Below are 19,055 nucleotides of genomic sequence, written 5' to 3' on the forward strand. Positions count from 1 at the left end.
ATCCAGTGTCCACTGAAGTCATGAGTTGACTGTGAATGTTGGATCAGGCTCTATGTTTCAGCCTCCAGTTCACCAGTTTCCCTGCAGCTACTTTCACAAAGCAAAGTATGCACTGCTGCTCAGCTGCCCTCTGGAGAGTTTTGAAGTTAAATTCATATGATAATTTCATGACAAAACAAAGTATGGATGTTCTCACCACCAATATCTGTTTAAAATAGCCAAGTCCATTATGTTGTTTTTATAAATGAGATGATCTTTAGCTGAAAAGCCACATTCTAAATGCCAATCATGTTGAATTTTGAAATAAATTCCCTTATGTAATTATAGAAGATCTTAGATCATGCTATCTAAACTAAGAGGGAGAGATATAAAATACCATGCAGCATACCACATGAGACAGCAAGTGAGCTGACATCTTGTGTTTTGAGTATGAGTCTGGAAAAATTAAAATTGAATTTAATGAGGACCTATTTTCAAAAAGATTCTGGTGTCCACAATTTGGCAGGTGCAATTATTTCTGCATGCAAAAGCCTAAATGTGCAAACATTGCTTATGTACACGAAGTAGGTAAATGGATTTGTATCCAATTGTCATGCACAGCTGGGTTTTCACATACAAGCACTATTCACTTGCACATGCAACTGATTGTATGTGCAAACTGAAGGCCGGATGGTGGGACCTTTGAACATTTGGCCCACTTTTCTTGATTGCCTTACAAATCCATGTTCTATGTTGTTTTTGTTTTAATTCCCACATTTCCTTAAAATATATTTTCATCAAGGTTTGTTAGCTATGTTACAGAACCAATGAGCCAAAATCTCATCAATCCAGAGTAAATCCATTGAAGTCAATGGTGCTGGGTTCATTCAGCGTACCGGCGTGCACAGTTTGGAATGCTGTATTTATTACATTTTTATGAACCTTGCATACATACTAACTGGTACAGCAAAAATCTTTTCAGCTGAAATAGGTCCTGTGCTCTATGCCCAACAGCAGCAACCAAGAAATCATAATACACTGCCTCTTTTAAATACAGGGTCAGTCACATTGCAAGGGAGCCTAGAAAACTCTTGTAATATGAGAAGGCTGTGTGGTCCACCAGATGAGTGTCTGCAGCTAAAAGGAACAAGTACATGGCTTTCTTTACAAGAACCATTTATTTTTAACTCATATTTTTCTTTCTCAAGTAATCCACTTTTGATCCCAACCCCTCCCCTTTTACCGGCTTGTCAGTGCCACTGATAAAGAGACGCCCGCTGGGGGGTGGCAGACAGTAGCATCCTTCAGACTTTCCCACAGCTGGGCTCCATAATGTCAACTGTGTTCCAGCCATTCAGTAACAACGAACACTATAAGGTCAGTCATAACAGAACAAGGTCACCAAGTGCCCTCCTTCCAGTTTTCCCTTCTCTTCTTAATAGTGGGTCCCCTGAAAGAGTAAGTGAGTGAGTCCTCTTAAAAAGCGGCAGGGGAAGAGAAGAAGAAAGGACATCTCCCCAGAATCCATTTGGGAGGGCAGGCCAACACCCTTGTTGCTTCGGGAAAGAAGCAGCATCACTTTTGCTGCACAGAGGAAGGGAGAAAATTACCTTAGATATGACAGAGCAATGCACCAGTGCCAGAGAAGTGTACTCTTTTTTGTGTTACTTAAATAGCAAGTTTGGAAAGCATTTTGTATTAATTCACTAAAATATTTAGAATTAAGCAGGGACCGTCTTTTTATAGAGCTTAGCACAGTGGAGTCCTGGTCCATGATTCAGGCTTCTAGGGAATTATTGATTATTATTATTGTGAACACAATTGAGAAGGCAACATTTACCAGTAGTTACCACAGCATAGGCTCTGAAACACCACAGTTGCTTCTTATTTCCTAGGGTAACTGCTGCTTGGTAAATCTGCTCCATTACCTCAAGTCTGCAAGATAGACTCTGTCACTCATACACAGAAAAGCACATCGTGTCAGCAAAGATAGGTATGTTAGGTATAGACCAATCAGAAAAACTTTGCATTCCAAAGCTTGTGAGATTTTGCACTAGTCAGTAAGTAACATTCACCAATGATAACTACACAACAGTATCTGAAAGCCCATAATTATTTCCTGGTTTTAGTGTACGGAGAAATTTTGATACTATTACGAGGTTGCTGTTAGTAAATGTATTTCTAATGGCAACCCATGTATGGGTTTTTTTGTTTTCAGCTCCACCAAATTCCTATGTGCTTTTGAGGTCAGTGATTATAGTAGAGGAAACCTATCCTTCCAGACCTAGAACTCATAATGTAAAAGTTGGGTCTAGGAAGCTGGAAAAAATATATACATTCCTGTAGTTATTTCCAGTATTTGCCTTATCAGCTGCTGAGGATGGTGAAATTATATAATAATAGATGGTATTTATATAGCAACTCCCATTTCCAAAGAGCTCCAAGATGCTGTAACATAGTATTTTTTTTTTTTTTGGTCTGCTTGTGTATTATATATATTTAGGTATAAATGGACTAGATGATGTAATAGGTGTCTTTCATTTCTCACATCTGGGATTCTGAATGTTGTGTGTGTTGATCAGAGGAGTGAGGAAGGGGGTGAGAGAATTATACTGAGTTTTGCCCTAAGAACCATAACGTGTTGAAGACGTATGGCTGTGATGAGCACTTTACAGAAGTACTTGTATGATGAGATGAAACACTTGTTTCCCAGACAAATCATGATGTTTTCTGCAACCACTGGACAAGGGATGCTGCCCAGTTATCTTGAACATTGCTGCTTACTTTGCCCTTTCTCTTGCTTACCATAGGTTTATTCCTGAGGCCTGGTCTGCCTGTAGTGTCACATGTGGGGTGGGCAGCCAGGTGCGGCCTGTGAAGTGTCAGGTGCTCCTGTCTTTCTCTCAGTCTGTGGCTGACCTGCCTATCGATGAATGTGAAGGTCCCAAACCTGCATCACAGCGAGCCTGTTACAGCGGCCCCTGCAGTGGGGAGGCTGCTGAATCTAACCCTGAGGAAACCGAACTGATCTATGGAGGTCTCCAGGATTTTGATGAACTCTATGACTGGGAATACGAGGGCTTTACGGAATGCTCAGAATCCTGTGGAGGAGGTGAGGGCAATTTGCTTTTTGCTCTGGTTAATTTGTTTTCCCCTTTTCCGGTATACAATGCTTTGCAATGCACACTGTCTAAAAGACGGCTTTGCTACGTCTGTTTGAAGACTAAAAAAGGCTTCAATGGAAAGCTATTAAGAATAAACTAAATGTATTTCCCATTTGGACCCCTTGAGTATCAAATGCCATGCTCATGCTCTGAGCTGTGAATGATTAATGCAGCTAATACTGCTGTTTACATTTCGTTCTTGATGACTCACATTTTTTATTCACACAAGGAAGAATAATATAAAGCAGCCTAGTGAGATGAACTAGCATCATTTTTTGTGCTTGTCTCTTGACATGGTCATATATGCACAGACATACAGAACCAAATCGTTCTGCCACTGCAGATGCATTTGCTTACTGAACTACTGGGGGCTCAGCTGGTTTCTGTAGCTTATGCTACCATCTGACGTTAACTTGGATCCCAGTGCAAAAAGAAAACATATGGCAAAAATAGCCAACCATTCAATTTCCTAAAGCTTAACAGACTTTGCATTTGGAGAGTCTAAAAGTTGATGAAAGTCAAAGGTTCTGAATATTATGATAATTATTTACACATTGTATAGTATTAATTTGAATTTATACTATCTTTTGTCCAGTTGGCTCTGAAAAATTTTCCCATTGCAATTGTTTAAAACCCTAGGCTTTCCCAGCTGCTGCCCTTCTAAGGCAATTTTCAGGCTGCTTTCAAAAGAATGCAGATAAATAATATGGCCAAAAGAATCAATTTTCTGTATTAAATAAGAATGATATTGCAGAATTGGAAAGAAGTTAGTAGTGGATTGAAGTTTAATAGTTGGCTAAATATTGATCCTCCAGCAGTCAAATACAATAGAAAAAGGTTCCAGAAGATAGAAAAGGATGCAAAGCATATCGCAAAGTGCTTATATATTGCTGGCTACAGTAGCTGGCACTTGATTGCAGTTAACGTACAGTTTTCCAACAATTACCACCATTATTTCTTGCTCTAATTATAACTAGTTATATCCGTGCATGTTGACTAGAGGCAAATGCTGACTTTTTAATAGCAAGCAACCACTGTATTTTGAGTCTGACTGGCCAATAATGATTTGTAATGCTTATATTTTGAACCTGGAATCTTGAATAGCTCAAGCAATGTCCCTTGAACGGAAAAGAAACAATTTCAGTACATACAGTATATATATGTGTATGCATTTTCATATAGAAGATACATAAAATACATAAATTATTATGACGGAAATACTTTGCTTTACCAATGTAAGATCTTTTGATTATCGACAATGGTTAGCTGGGGGGGTTATTTATTTATTTATTATATGGTTAACCAAAAATATTCCAGATTAAAAAATAGATTCTAAATCAAAATTTTTGTAGCTACAGTTGCAAGTCAGGTCAAGCTAATTTTATTGGTTTTGTACTCTCAGGAGATGAAATTGGATAGACATAGAAGTAACCTTTCACCTTGGAGAGGTAGCAACCAGAAGGAACTAGTTAGTAATTTCGTCTGCGTTAGTGGCTACATTTCCCAGAGCTGTCATCAAATATCATGTAACAATTATGCTATTCTGGTAGATATAAACATAGAAAATCCCATTTGATGGTATATTGAAAGTGAATTTAAACTTCTTAGATTCATGTCCCACTCCCGTACCCTGTTACATTTTAATTTCCGATTCATGAACTGATAGGTATTTTGAAAGAAAACAGTTTGAAGCAGGACAGCTTCATTATGGTGAAATGTTGTGTGATAAATAATATTTAGAAGTGAACCTCAATCAAGTGTCCTCTGGAAAGTGGAAGGAGAAGCCTTTTCTTATTTTTTTATTAGTACTTTCCTGCACAGTTTCTGACAGGTAATGGAAGAAGAATATTGGAGGACATAAGCAATGGTTCTTGTATTGATTTAAAACTTGTCTTCAATTACATGCATTGGCCTACCCAAAATATAGGGACAGTTTATTTTAGCCTGCTGAGACACACTTAAGTGTGAGACTGTGGGGAGAGGTGGGCAGGCAAAAGTTGTTTTCAGCCACCTTTATGTTCCCCTGATGCTGGGCCAAGTCAGAAGACTGTTTGGTTCCTGGCACGAGTTACTGCAGCCTGTACCCTATGACCATAGCCTTCAGGAGTCAATCTGGCAGCCAGGGACTAGATGGACTCAGGGGCTCCTTAGCCACCACCGCAGTTTTCCACAACACGTATGCTGGCAGACAAGATGGCAGGTCATGTTAGAGCCACTATGGTGGTCCTGTGCCACTGGAAGTCCCCTATATTCGGAGAGTCCCCCTAGTGCCAGTTGAACCAGGTTTCCAGCTCTTTTGTACTACTGTGGTAACTCACATCAGTAGGATCACACCACTGAATTTAGCCTATAACATTTATATTGAGAAATCAGCTTTTCATGCATAGCGATAAAAACAATTTAAAAAAAAAAATTCCAGTTTGCAATGAGTTCCTTTGGGAACTCTTCATTTTCATTAGAAAGATAGAGATTTTTTTATTTCCCAAGACCAAATCCAAATCCTCCCCGTGGCAGCAAAATGCAGTCAGCCTGGGAGGCAGACCTGTACAGAGCAGGCAAGAGACATCCTGCAGTCATCGGGCAAGGTGTTAACAATAGGGCCAGCATACTGCGCTGTGACATGTATTTGCTGTTTGCACTTGCTGACGGTGTCAGAAATCATGTCTGCTGGGCTGAGTGCTAGCCATGCTCCCTGCTTGAATAATCATGACCCCTGTGTCTCTGGTGCCTGTCCCATCATATTAGGAGAGGGCGGGGGGAATGCCAGTTCAAGTCTGTGCATTATGACTAGATGTTGTATCCAGTCCACATCATGAGCACCACAATTTCCACACTGCATTTTGACTTTTTACCCCCCTTCTGCCACCATATGTGTCTGTGTAGCAGGGGGAGGGTTTAACCCTAGAAGTTGTACAGTGCAACTTACAAAGTTATCATAATGCTGTTGGCTTGTAGGCGTCTTAGATGGCAAATACAAGCAATAAATAATAACTGAGTCTGTTCCTATCTTGGATAATTGTTGTAAGGTTCTGAGATTGCATCCAACACATCTTGAATATTTGGGTACATCTGTTATGATAGTGTATATGTTGGAATATTAATTTAAACATTCTGTTGGCATTGCCAGTCAACTGTAATTGAACATGCTACTTAATATGTCCTCAGTTCATGCTAAATATTTTGATATTGACATGACTTTAGATTTGCAATGGCCTGTTGCAGCAAAATACAAATGAACTACCCCCTGAAACCTGCTGTCAGCGTTACAGCATATGTGTAGGGGATGTTTAGTGGTAAGTTTCAAACACTTCACCCTTCATTGACATAACTGTTTTGAAATAAAATCTGGAATTTCTTAAAAAGTTAGCAAGCTTTCTAATGAGTGGGGTGGTATCCTTGCAGGATAGACAATAAAGCTACTGGACATACACTGAGAGACAATTTAGATGGATTGAATAAGCAAGGAGGAGATGCAAACAGGGCCTGGAAGTTTAAAAAAAATACTGTACAGTAAAGAGTAGCCTAAGAGACTGATCCTGAGAGCAGTAGAGACTCCTCAGTTGCAGGGAGGATTGGGGAGAGGGATTAGACTCAGCACCTTCAGGATTAGACCACTTGTGGATTACAAATCCAAGGCAAGCACAGTGAAAATGCTAACACTTTTATGTTGCACATAACATTAGACAGCAATTTATTTGTGAAACTCCTACATGGGGAAGCCACAATGAGGTACTGAAGCTACCAGATCAAAATAAATAGTAGAGATGGACTTTAGCTGCAAAATCTACATCTGAAAATTTGAAGGTATTTCCTATCACAGTTGTGGTCCAGGCCTATCTCTAGCCCAGGGGAGGGCAAACTTTTTGGTCTGAGGGACGCATCAGGTTTCATAAATTGTATGGAGGGCTGGTTAGGGGAGGGGGTTGTGGCCTGGCCCTCACCTCCTATCTGTGCCCCCCCTAGGATCCCTGCCCCATCCACCACCACCCCCGCTCCCTGTCCCCTGACCGGATCCCCATCACCCCATCAACCCCTCCTCTCATTCCTGACGGCCCCTCCGGGGCACCTGCCCCATCCAACCACCCCTTCTCCCTATTCCCTGACCGCCCCCGGAACCCCTGCCTCTATCTACCCCCTGCCGCCCTATCCAACCCCCGCTCCTTCCTGACCGCCCCCCCCCCCCAGAACCCCTGCCTCTATTCAACCCCCTGTTCCTCCCCCGACCACCCCAACCCCTAGCCACACCTCTGCCCCCTGACCACCACCCTGAACTCCCCTGCCCTCTATCCAACCTCTCTGCCCCCTTACCGCACTGCCTGGAGCACTGGTGGCTGGCAGCACTCCAGCCATGCCACCCGGCTGGAGCCGGGCCACACCACCACCACCATGCAGCACAGAGACCGGGTCAGGCCGGGCTCTGCAGCTGTGCTGCCCCAGGAGCTCACAGCCCCGCCACCCAGAGCATTGCACCGGCGGTGGAGCAAGCGAGCTGAGGCTGTGGGGGAGGGGGACAGCAGGGGCGGGACCAGGGTCTAGCCTCCTGGGCCAGGAGCTCGGGGGCTGGGCAGGATGGTTCCGCGAGCTGTAGTTTGCCCACCTCTGCTCTAGCCAGTTGTCAGAGAGCTCTGTGAAACTCATTGATTTCATTTCATAGGAGGCAGTACAAACCATTTTCTCTGGTTTCCATCTGCATTGATTGGCAGCCCGTTCTCACCTTGATTGTTGCTTTCACAAAATACACTCTGTACGGTTAAGTCTGTACAAGAAACCACCCCAAAGAACTGTCCAATGTCCTGAGCACAATGATGCTTTACTTTGATTAGAAGACCTTCTCTACTATTCAGACAGTAGTTGTAACACCCTTGGATGGTCAAAACAGTGTTCTCTTTAGAGCATATGATAATGCATTCAGCAGAAAAGTGACCTGGTTAGAAAGTTATTGAACATTTAGAGGTAGGGAACATGTAGGGAATTTGTTTGGTTTCCCTTCATACAAATAAATCACTGACATTTGTTTTAATCTCTCAATCAGCTATTGTTTTATTTTTAAAAATCAAATAGAATCATCTTTGGGGGCTATTCTAAGTGTCCCACTAACAAAATATTGTGTCTATAAATACCATTCTCTGGGTCATCTGGTAGGGTTAAAAACCCACAATGATATTGGCTGACTTTGGGGATTTCAGTAGTGTCCCATGTGATGTAAATATTCAGTAAGAGGCGGATTTCCTTCCCTCTCCCTTTGCCCCAGCTCACTGTGGCTGCAACCAGAACACCTGGGAATGGTGTAGCTCCTGAAGTCCTGTGCACACCTGGAATGGGCATGTGCACTACTCTAGCAGCCCACTCCTGTCTATATCCCCTGCATACTATAGAGCTGTGCTTTATGGGGCTATCACCACCCCAGCCTGCAGTGTATGTTGGGAGCAGAGAACAGAGAAGCAGGGCCAATAGATCCATGAATAGGAAGATCTATGACTTTGAACAAACTGCACTCCAGTAGCATTATTGTAAGTTGTTGCATATTGGTGAATAATATTGTGCTGCTGTTTTCCTAGTGGCATCAGTTTTAGCTTCAAAAATAACACAGTGTATTGCAAGTTCTGTTTATACACACAGCAATATTATTCTTGCTGCTTTCCCATAGTTACTCAAGCTTGTCCAACACTTTTTTGTGAATGTTGTCATCTTCAGGGGATAGGGGTGTTTTGGAAAACAGATTACTGTGGTGGTGGTGGTGGACCAGTTATTAAAGGACAAGTCTAGCTAAACTTTTCCCAGTTAAGTGAAGTCACGATTATAGAAAGTGTGCTCAGATTTCCCTTGAATTACTGAGGGTTGGGTTATCCAAGTAGCATATGCAAATCATCAACTTACATGAACCCTTGTATTGGACATGTTCAAGGGGCTTAAACAGTAAATTAGTTTACATGGATTTTTTTAAAATGTGGGTCTTCCTCTGGTGCTTCTCACAGCAATATCTGAGCACTTCACGTACATTAATGATTTTAACCTCACTACATCCTTGTGAGATAGGGAAGTACTAATATCCCCATTTTACACTTGGGTAAAGAGAGAGAGAGAGAGAGAGAGAGAAACTGTCATGCCTAAAAGCTGTGACAGGGTCAGGCCAGATGGCTACAGGAGAGTGATCCTGTTGGTATCCAGGAAGTGGGCGGGCGCGAAGCCTGCCCACTGCAAAAGGACCTTCCCCCAGACTAAGGGGAGGATACCAAATAAATACGGGGGACAACTAATGAAAAAAACAGGAACGGGAGTGAGGTCATAGGGCTAAACAAAGGGAAGTGATCTTATTGGGATCCAGGAAATGGGTGGGCGAAGCCTGCCCACTGCGAAAGGACCTCCCCCCAGCCTAAGGGGAGGATCCACAGGTCCATGATACCAAATAAATACAGGGGACAACTAATGAAAAAAACAGGAATGGGAGTGAAGTCATAGGGCTAAACAAAGGGAAGTGACAGAAGGCAGACATATTAGCCCCAGGTTAACTAGGTCCCTTTTCCCTGGGTAAGGTAGCAGGAAAGGTTCCAGAACAATCAGGAACTTTCTGGAAACAATTAAGGCAGACAGGCTGATTAGAACACCTGCAGCCAATCAAGAAGCTGCTAGAATCAATTAAGGCAGGCTAATCAGGGCACCTGGGTTTAAAAAGGAGCTCACTGCAGTTTGTGGTGCGCGTGGGAGGAGCTGGGAGCAAGAGGCGCAAGAAGCTGAGATGAGAGGGTGTGCTGCTGGAGGACTGAGGAGCACAAGCGTTATCAGACACCAGGAGGAAGGTCCTGTGGTGAGAATAAGGAAGGTGTTTGGAGGAGGCCATGGGGAAGTAGCCCAGGGAGGTGTAGCTGTCATGCAGCTGTTACAGGAGGCACTATAGACAGCTGCAGTCCACAGGGCCCTGGGCTGGAACCCGGAGTAGAGGGCGGGCCCGGGTTGACCTGGACTGTGGGTTCCACCAGAGGGGAAAATCTTTGAGGTGAGCAAATCCGCCAATAAGCTCAGGACCCACCAAGGTAGAGGAGGAACTTTGTCACAAAGCACAGTCAGAAGCTGGCAGAACTGGAAACAGAACTTAGATCGCCTGAGTAGACCTGGGTGAAATTTTTCATCCAAAAATTTGTTTAGGTGAAAAATGCAGATTTGGTGACACCAAAACATATTGTGAGTTTATGTAAATTTCACAAAATTGTTCATTTTGAAAAAAACCTTCAAAAATAGATATTTTGATTTTTCTGTTTGAAACGACTTGTTTCAATGTTTCCATTTTATTTTTAAAAATTGTAAAAAGTTTTTAAATGGTTGGAAGCAAAACAAAATATTTTGTTTGCGCCACAATTTTTTTTAACTTTTCAATTTGCCAAAAAAATAAAAAATCATTTGCAGCCTGATCCAAAGCAAATTTCTTTTGATTCTTTGAAATGTCCAGCAAAGTCAAAAATGCTTTATTCACCAAGCTTTACTCCTGAGTTCCAGTCCATCACCTTAATCACAGGACTATACTTCCTCCTGGTTAGTTCCCACAGCTGCTCCTGCTCTGTTCCCTGCCTTCATTCCAACTCTCCAAGGTGCCTTACTCCCCTGCATGACCAGTGTCCAGATTAGATTTAGGCGGGGCAGCTCTAGCTTTTTCGCTGCCCCAAGTACGGCAGTCAGGCAGCCTTTGGTGGCATGCCTGCAGGAGGTCCCTGGTCCCGTGGATTCGGCGGCATGCCTGTGGGAGGTCCCCGGTCCTGCGGCTTTGGCATACCCGCTGCTGAATCCGCAGGACCAGCGGACCTCCCGCACGCATGCCACCGAAGGCTGCCTAACTGCCGCCCTCGCAGGGACCTGCAGGATGCCCCCCGTGGCTTGCCGCCCCAGGCATGTGCTTGGAGCACGGGTGCCTGGAGCCGCCACTGGATTTAGGGGAGTGCAAGTTAGAGTTCTAGTCTCTGGATGCGGCAGTCTGACAACAGCTATTGTTCACAAATGTTGAATATTATCATATCACTTTTTTTTTTGTGCACCTAGAACAATCCTGTTGCTGCTTAAAATATAACATATAAATGGGCCATCTTTAACACCACGCCCACTCTTAATTGAATGATCACATCGCTGCCTTGGCTGGTATGCAGAATGGTTGCATTCATTGTTTCAGTGTTAGAAGGACATTTGTTTTGTGCTTCTGCTTGTTTCAGTAACACTTGTGGAAGGTGGGGGACCAAGGAATTTGTCACCCACATAAAGTTTTCTTATGAGATTGACAGCAATGGCTGATTGAAGCAAAGCTGGAGCCTCCTTTTTAGTTATTTTATTGGAACTTCATGTAGGATGACCAGATAGCAAGTGTGAAAAATCATGACCGGGGTGGAGGGTAACAAGTGCCTATATAAGACAAAGCCCCGAATACTGGGACCGTCCCTACAAAATCAAGCCATCTGGTCACCCTACCTTCTGGTAGGTGGGGAACAGGAGGAAAGGAGAGGCAATGGTGAATGTGGCCAGAGGCGTGTTTGTTTCTGGAGAGTTACAGGAATTGTAGGTGGAGGTTTCCTGTTAAAACAAAAGGGAGTGGAGGCCTGTGATTCACCCCAGTCACTCAGGGCCAACATGCCAGGAGAGACATTCCTAGTCTTTAGGTGCTCAAGTTAGTGTCCTCATTGAGCTGCCAGTCAGCATGGAACACCTCGCCCTGCACACTACATGGCTGTAGAGGGTGAGCAGCAAAACTTCACGCTAGCATGTCAATCAGCTCATCGGGTGTGGGAGCCCCTCCCTTTGCCCCCATCTGCAGGTTTGTCAACAATGTCTGAACTGGCTCCATTGATCGTCCTGAGTATCAAACTGTATTTTCTCATGTGCAGAGGCCCCCACAGCAATTTAGCATGACCTCTGCAGGTGCCATGTCTGCACTTCATCACCCCTTGGGTTCTATGCACTGAGTCCTGACCGGAATGTTGTATGCAGGTGTCCAGGAGGCTGTCGTGACTTGCTTGAACAAACAGACAAGAGAGATTGCAGATGAAACTCTGTGTGTGACCAGCCGCCGTCCTCCACAGCTACTGAAAGCCTGTAATCTGGAGCCCTGCCCCCCAAGGTAGGCGGCTTATATCCTTACCTTCAGCAGCACATGCTTTCCTGTGCATGCAGGAGAGGATAGTTATTATTTGATGCTTAAAACTAATTTGCAATGTCCCAAACTCTCACTTAAAACTATTTTAAATGTCTATGAAACTAGGACATTTGGGGCCAGATTTGCTGGTGTGAATCTGGACTTCACTGGAATTCTATGTGTATATGAGTATAACTGAGAACAGTATCAGGGCCTGAGGTTTTTAGCCAAGTGGCACCTCATAAACTAAACGTTTTGTTTCAATCCCACATGATTCTTTTTAATTGTTGTAAAGTGAAGAGAGAGAATTTAACTGGATGAAAGTCTATGGCCTTTGTTATACAAGAGGTAAGACTAGATGACCTAATGGTTCCTTCTGGCTTTAAAAAATTATTAGCTGTGTACCATGGTGATGGAAGGCTCAAGATCATGAGCTTTGCTTGAAGATTTTTCAATGGGATTTAAAGATACCACAGCAGAAACAAATCAAATATACTATCATGAGGTGATTTCAGTGTAAGCTATTTAAACAATATCCACAATATCTATTATAACTTTTTCACTTTATAGTATTATTTTGCTTAGAGTCACAGAACCGTGCTAAAATGGAGGGGCATATCTCAGAAGGCTCATACATTTAAATCAGATAAGCATCCAAGTGTTTGGTTGTTCGTCTGAACTTTATCCAAACTTACCTGAAGCTTTTGGATGCCCACATTGTCTGCCCTCCTTCCTCTCAATCCACCTGGCCCTCAAAAGTCCTCCAGAACCTATTCTTCCCAGTGCTTAGATACTATGGTGAAGGATGCTTTGGAAAACACTCACCCTAAAGATAGCACACTTGCCCATTTCCAGGAAAAAGGCAGGGTATCCTATCTCTGTCACTCATGAAGCAAAATGGCTTTTAAAAGATTCTTAGGGCTTTGTTTAGATGTGATTAGGCCTTTCCAGGTCTGTGGGTAATTATACTGTATTATGTATGTGAATGTGCTATATATGTTTGTAATTATTTAGGGCCTGATTCTTTTTACATCAAAGCCGCTTTACACTTCTCTGGCAATGTAAATGACCTTAAAATGGGTTTAAAGATAACATAAGGCCACTTTAATGCCCCTTTATATTGACGGAGTGGTATAAAAGGGGCACTGCTGCAAATGACAATCTCTTAGCCTTTACATAGGCACATGTATGGTACTATATGTGTGAGTAGTATACTCAGGGGTGTATGGTTATGCTGCTATATCAGTAGATTTAGGTTTCAGAGTAGCAGCTGTGTTAGTCTGTATCCGCAAAAAGAACAGGAGTACTTGTGGCACCTTAGAGACTAACAAATTTATTAGAGCATAAGCTTTCGTGGGCTACAGCCCACTTCTTCGGATGCATAGACTGGAACATATAGTAAGGAGATATATATATACAGAGAACATGAAAAGGTGGCATCATCATAGGACCTAATCACATCAGCCATGTCATCAGGGGCTCGTTCATCTGCACATCTACCAATGTGATATATGCCATCGTGTGCCAGCAATGCCCCTTTGCCATGTACCTTGGCCAAACCAGACAGTCTCTATGCAAAAGAATAAATGGACACAAATCTGACATCAGGAATCATAACATTCAAAAACCAGTAGGAGAACACTTCAACCTCTCTGGTCACTAAGTAACAGACTTAAAGGTGGCAATTTTGCCCCTCTCCAGCCATAGCCATATCTAACTCTCCTTTGATGGAAGGTCAGGGTGGGAGTGGGAAAAAGGGAAGTATGTAGATCCAATCTGCTCATTCTTATGTCTCTCTTCGCATTTCCTCTGACCTCTTACTAAATGTTCTCCCCACCCTCCTTCCCTGTGCATTTCTCCAGCCTACCTCTCACCTTGCACTCTTGGCTTTGTAACTTTTTATACTGCCCCCTGGATTGGGGCAGCCTTCCACGCTTTATGCACCAATCAACCTCCCTTTCTTCTTTGAAATCCCCCCTTAACACATGATTTCATGAATGTTTCCAACACTGATCTCATCTCTCTTGCTGTCAGCACTGCTTTGCAGTTGAACTGTCACCTGTTGTGGTATGTATAATAGGACAGATCCACAGCAGTTGTGGTAGATGTAGTGGCATAGCTCCATTGGATAAGTATATCTAGGTTAGATTGTAAGGGACTGGTTCTCTTTTGGGCTAAGGCCTCTGAACTCAATTCTGGCAATGTAAAGGGGCCTTAAGGTAGGCATTAATTATATTTACTATGTAAATGAGAATCATGCCTTAAGTTCCTTAGGACAGGAGCCTAGTTTCCTAGAGGCTTACAAAGTGCCATTCCACTAATGGCATTATATAAATATAAATTACCAAGTAATATTAATAGCAACAGTCCGCAGCTTCCAAAGGGGCGCACATAACATCAAAAAGGTTTGTTTGCTTTTTAATCCCATCATCCTAATGAAAGATCCTTCAGAATCTTAACTCAAGAAATCTTGAGCCAGGAGTTCTGGTGGCAATGTAGAGCAAGGGTAGGCAACCTCTGGCACGTGTGCCAAAGGCAGCACGCGAGCTGATTTTCAGTGGCACTCACACTGCCTGGGTCCTGGCCACCAGTCCGGGGGGCTCTGCATTTTAAATTTAAATGAAGCTTCTTAAATATTTTAAAAACCTTATTTACTTTATATACAACAATAGTTTAGTTATATATTATAGACTTATAGAAAGAGACCTTCTAAAAACGTTAAAATGTATGACTGGCATGTGAAACCTTAAATTAGAGTGAATAAATGAAGACTCGGCACACCACTTCTGAAAGGTTGCCGACCCCTGATCTAAAGTAAAATCCTAGCCCCGCTGAAGTCAATGGGATCATTCCTATTGATCTCACTGGGGACAGGATTTTACCTCTAGTGCTTTGAGGCCTCTGCGGCAGAGGTTCCCAAACCGAAATCCATGATTCCCAGTATTCTTGTTGATGAATTATGGGGAAAGCTGGCTCGTCTCGTGGTGCTGGCTCTTCCTCCTTGTTTCCAGCTGCTAAACTACATTAAAAGAAGCTAAAAATGTATTAAATTCTTTCCTAATATGACTGTGCTGTGTAAGTGACTGCTGTAATTGTGTTTATTGTGAATAAGAAGAGAGGGAGTCCACTGGACATAGCAAATGGGGTGGCAGGTGGCCCTTAAGATACTAGACTGTAGTTCACACTGTGAAAAACTCTGAGAATCCCTGCCCTATAAAATGAGAATTCCCTCCCTTTTTATTTAGGCAGTCAGGAGAAACTGCTTCAGTGGAGATTCAGCTAGCAAAGGGACAAAACATGGTTACATTTTGAGTCTAATCCACTTTAAGAACTTCCTGTTGGTTTAAGAGTGAGAACATTTGTAGGCTTAAGGGCTTTACCTCTGCTACAGTCACTCTCGGGTTACGAATGGCAATCTCCATAGCTTCTCGAAGGGTTATTCCAGCCAGGCATAAGGCTTAAAAACAAGCTTTTCCAGGGCAACAACCAGCTTTATTTGTTACATACCGTATGTGCAAGAATAGTGGACGTTGGAATTCTAGAAGATTTTTATGATTGGCCATTTTTTTAAGAAGACCCTCTCAAAACAGAGAATTACTTACCACAGGAGGAATTGAAAAGAATGACTTTCGCTCTATTTGTTATTCCATCATTTTTCTTGGGCATTTGAGATAGCCCAGGGAAGGGAACTTTACTGTGTGACAACTTTTCTCCCTTTAAGTCAGGATCAGGGCAGTAGGCTGAAGGACTGCAGACTTATGGGATTTATAAGAGCACCTAAGTGAGTTAGGCCCCTAACTCCCAATAGAATGAGGCACTTGCCCTGCTTTAGCTGCTTTTGTAAATACTACCAGGCACCTACCCTCATTTTTAGGTGCCTAAAGAACTTTGTAAATCTGGCCTGCTATCTTAGAACCTTTACACTGTGAATACATCTATTCGTGAGAAACCAAAACAAAACCACAAAACTCAAGTTTTCAAAAATTCACAGCTATATGGAGTCAACAAAAAATTTTGTTTTGAGTTTAGACAGAAGATTTTCAGAACCCAGAGAAGTTTCACACAAAACTTAGCTGGTTTTGTTTCCTTGTTCAAACCTCAAAGCAGCTGAGTGTCCCGTGGTTTTGGATTTTGTTGTGAGGAAGTTTTTCCTTCAAGAAAAATGGCAGAAGAAAAGCCCAATGACTTTTCTCTTGGATACAGCTAAACAAAACCTCCCCATAAATAATAGATGTTGAAACAAGGAATGGTGGAATGTAGAGGACACTGGCAGTTCTTATTTTTGAACTTGGTGCCTCTATACTGTGGTTTTTGGTGTATTAGAAATTAACAGAATAGAATGGCCTGTCCTTAGACTAAGGTATCCTTATTTGTTATTTCTGAGTGCACACAACAGAGATACACCCAGGGCATAATTCTGATCACACATCAGTGAAAATCAGGTGTAACAGGAGTGCAGAATCAAGCTGTAAGCAATTGATTAGTGAAGATAGAATAGATATATCCAGTAGTAGATTCAGAATAGCTCATCAGTTAAAAATAAAGTCCTCCCCTCCCCCACTGCACTGGGAGAGCGATTCTTTGAGAGAGAAAAACACACATTTCTTCTGCTTGCTATGTTTGTATTTTAAATTGTTCTAAAAATAGTCTGAAGAATTAATTTCCAGTGATGTCTTCACTCTTCTTGACAGCAAAATTGACCCATGTCTAAAAACGTTTCCTTCCCCCGCCCAAAATACAAAGGCAGTCATCTTTTAATCAGATATAATCACCCTTGGTTATAACTGCTATGGCATGAGCAGCTCACGATAAACCACTGAGCACTACCAAAAGGAAGAAAGAGTGTGCCATGGCTGTGTTCTTAATTATAACTGCTCAATAGCTTGGTCACTGTGTGTTGAAAAGATTTGGTAAACGTGTGTGGAGGAGGGGAGAGAAGCAAAGCAATGAAAGCCAGATGGCTGAAAAAGAAGGAAATTCCAGGCAATTTCTGCAGCTTTGTTCTCACATACTTTCAAAACTAAACTTTTATTCCTGTGCAATAAAGAACAGCTGAATGGTACAGAACAGATAAACAGTGAAGAAAAAGCACATCGTTCCAGGAATAACACAAGGTTTTCCTTCTCACCTCTCCCTACCTCCTCTTTCTCAAAACGGTAGTTCTAATGAGAATAGAGCAGGGATTGTAAGAGCAAATTGATGGACCCAATACATGGCTGAGGTAACAAGGCACCATAAGCCAGGCTGGGCACCCGCTCAATGCTCAGTAACCACCTCCGTTTTTCTTTTTTTTCACTCTGATGCTGCCTGTTCTATTTTTGTCTAACATAGGACACATTTGAATGTATTGTTTTCTCTGCTGGATGCTGTATTTTTTTCCCCCGTTTTGTTCTTTCTCACTTCCCAGTTGAATTCAGATTATACAGGTGAAAACAGAATTTACTTTTTTTGTTTTGTTTGGGGACCTGGAGGTGTCAGATTGTTTGTGGGCCAAACCTACTATAAGTGAATTCCACCTAGACACTGAAATGAATTAAGCATGTATTAAGGGTCAAACCCTGAGGTACTTCCTCTGACCCATACACAGGTGCTCAGTGTGTGGGGGAGACCATAAGAAGCCTACCCATCCTACGTAGCCAGGCTGAATTGAAGCCTCTCGGTCTGTTTCTTGAAAAACAATTGCGACTTGTGATTTCATGTTGTGTTATCATTGGTACATTGATATGACAATACAGCGCCACTGGCAGGAAATACCAGTTCTTATTCTCATTACAGCCATTTCCCAGAAAAAGCCTAAGTTATGTCATGCATTGCCTGTCTTCACTGACTGCCTGAGCCACTGTCTAGTAGGGCCAGGTGGTAATTAAACATTGAAACAACATACCAAGGGATGTGGTGCACCAGGGGTGTTGGAATAACTTGTAGAGTGAGGGTGCTGAGAGCCATTGAACCAACATGTAAACCCTGTATATTGGGTCGGCAACGTTTGGCATGTGGCTCGCCAGGGTAAGCACCCTGGCGGGCCAGGCCAGTTTATTTACCTGCTGACACAGCAGGTTCGGCCGACCGCTGCCCCCACTGGCCGCGGTTCGCCATCCCGGGCCAGTGGGGGCGGCGAGAAGCAGCGCGGGTGAGTGATGTGCTGGCCGCGGCTTCCCGCCGCCCCCATTGGCCTGGGACGGCGAACCACAGCCAGTGGGGGCCGCGATCGGCCGAACCTGCCGCGTCAGCAGGCAAATAGACTGGCCCAGCCCACCAGGGTGCTTACCCTGGTGAGCCGCATGCCAAACGTTGCCGACTCCTGCTGTATATGATGGAAACCACTTCAAGCAAGGGGGTGCGGCAGCACCCCTAATTCCAGCACCTCTGCGGTGCACTCTCCCTCACGTGAAGTCAAGATTGGCTGTCTTCTAAAACATGCTCTAGTTCAACCAGAAGTTCTGGGCATTGTGCAGGAATCACTTGGTGAGGATCTATGGCCTTTGCTATGCAGGAGGTCAAACTAACTCATCCTAATGATCCCTTTTGGCATTAAAATCTATACGTCTTTGACCTGGAGAACCATTTATCTTCTCTGTAATCTCCGCACGTGTTGCCAACCCTTCTGGTTTCAAGGGTGCCATCCCCTTAAGAGGCTGTCCAAAAGATGCCAAGCGCCTGTCATGCCCAAAGCTGCTCATTTTTTAAATTTACCTTCCCAGCTATACTTGGATATATTAGTAGCTTCATAGCCATCAGTTTTGATTCAATATCAAACATGTACTCCTGTACATCTTATTCTGTACCAGTCCCAGTACGCCTAC

At 43.1% G+C, this 19,055-nt stretch overlaps 1 protein-coding gene across 3 annotated transcripts in view; it reads left to right on the forward strand.

Moving 5' to 3' along the window:
* Positions 1–19,055, forward strand: part of ADAMTSL1 (ADAMTS like 1) — a 697,981-nt gene that overhangs the window by 580,738 nt on the left and 98,188 nt on the right. For all 3 annotated transcript variants that reach the window (XM_054032714.1, XM_054032715.1, XM_054032716.1), the window contains 2 exons: positions 2,790–3,091; positions 12,108–12,237. In XM_054032714.1, the coding sequence (XP_053888689.1) occupies positions 2,790–3,091; positions 12,108–12,237 (432 nt within the window). The remainder of the gene's footprint in view (positions 1–2,789; positions 3,092–12,107; positions 12,238–19,055) is intronic.

Source organism: Malaclemys terrapin, chromosome 6 (assembly GCF_027887155.1).
Source record: "Malaclemys terrapin pileata isolate rMalTer1 chromosome 6, rMalTer1.hap1, whole genome shotgun sequence".
NCBI lineage: Eukaryota > Metazoa > Chordata > Testudines > Emydidae > Malaclemys > Malaclemys terrapin.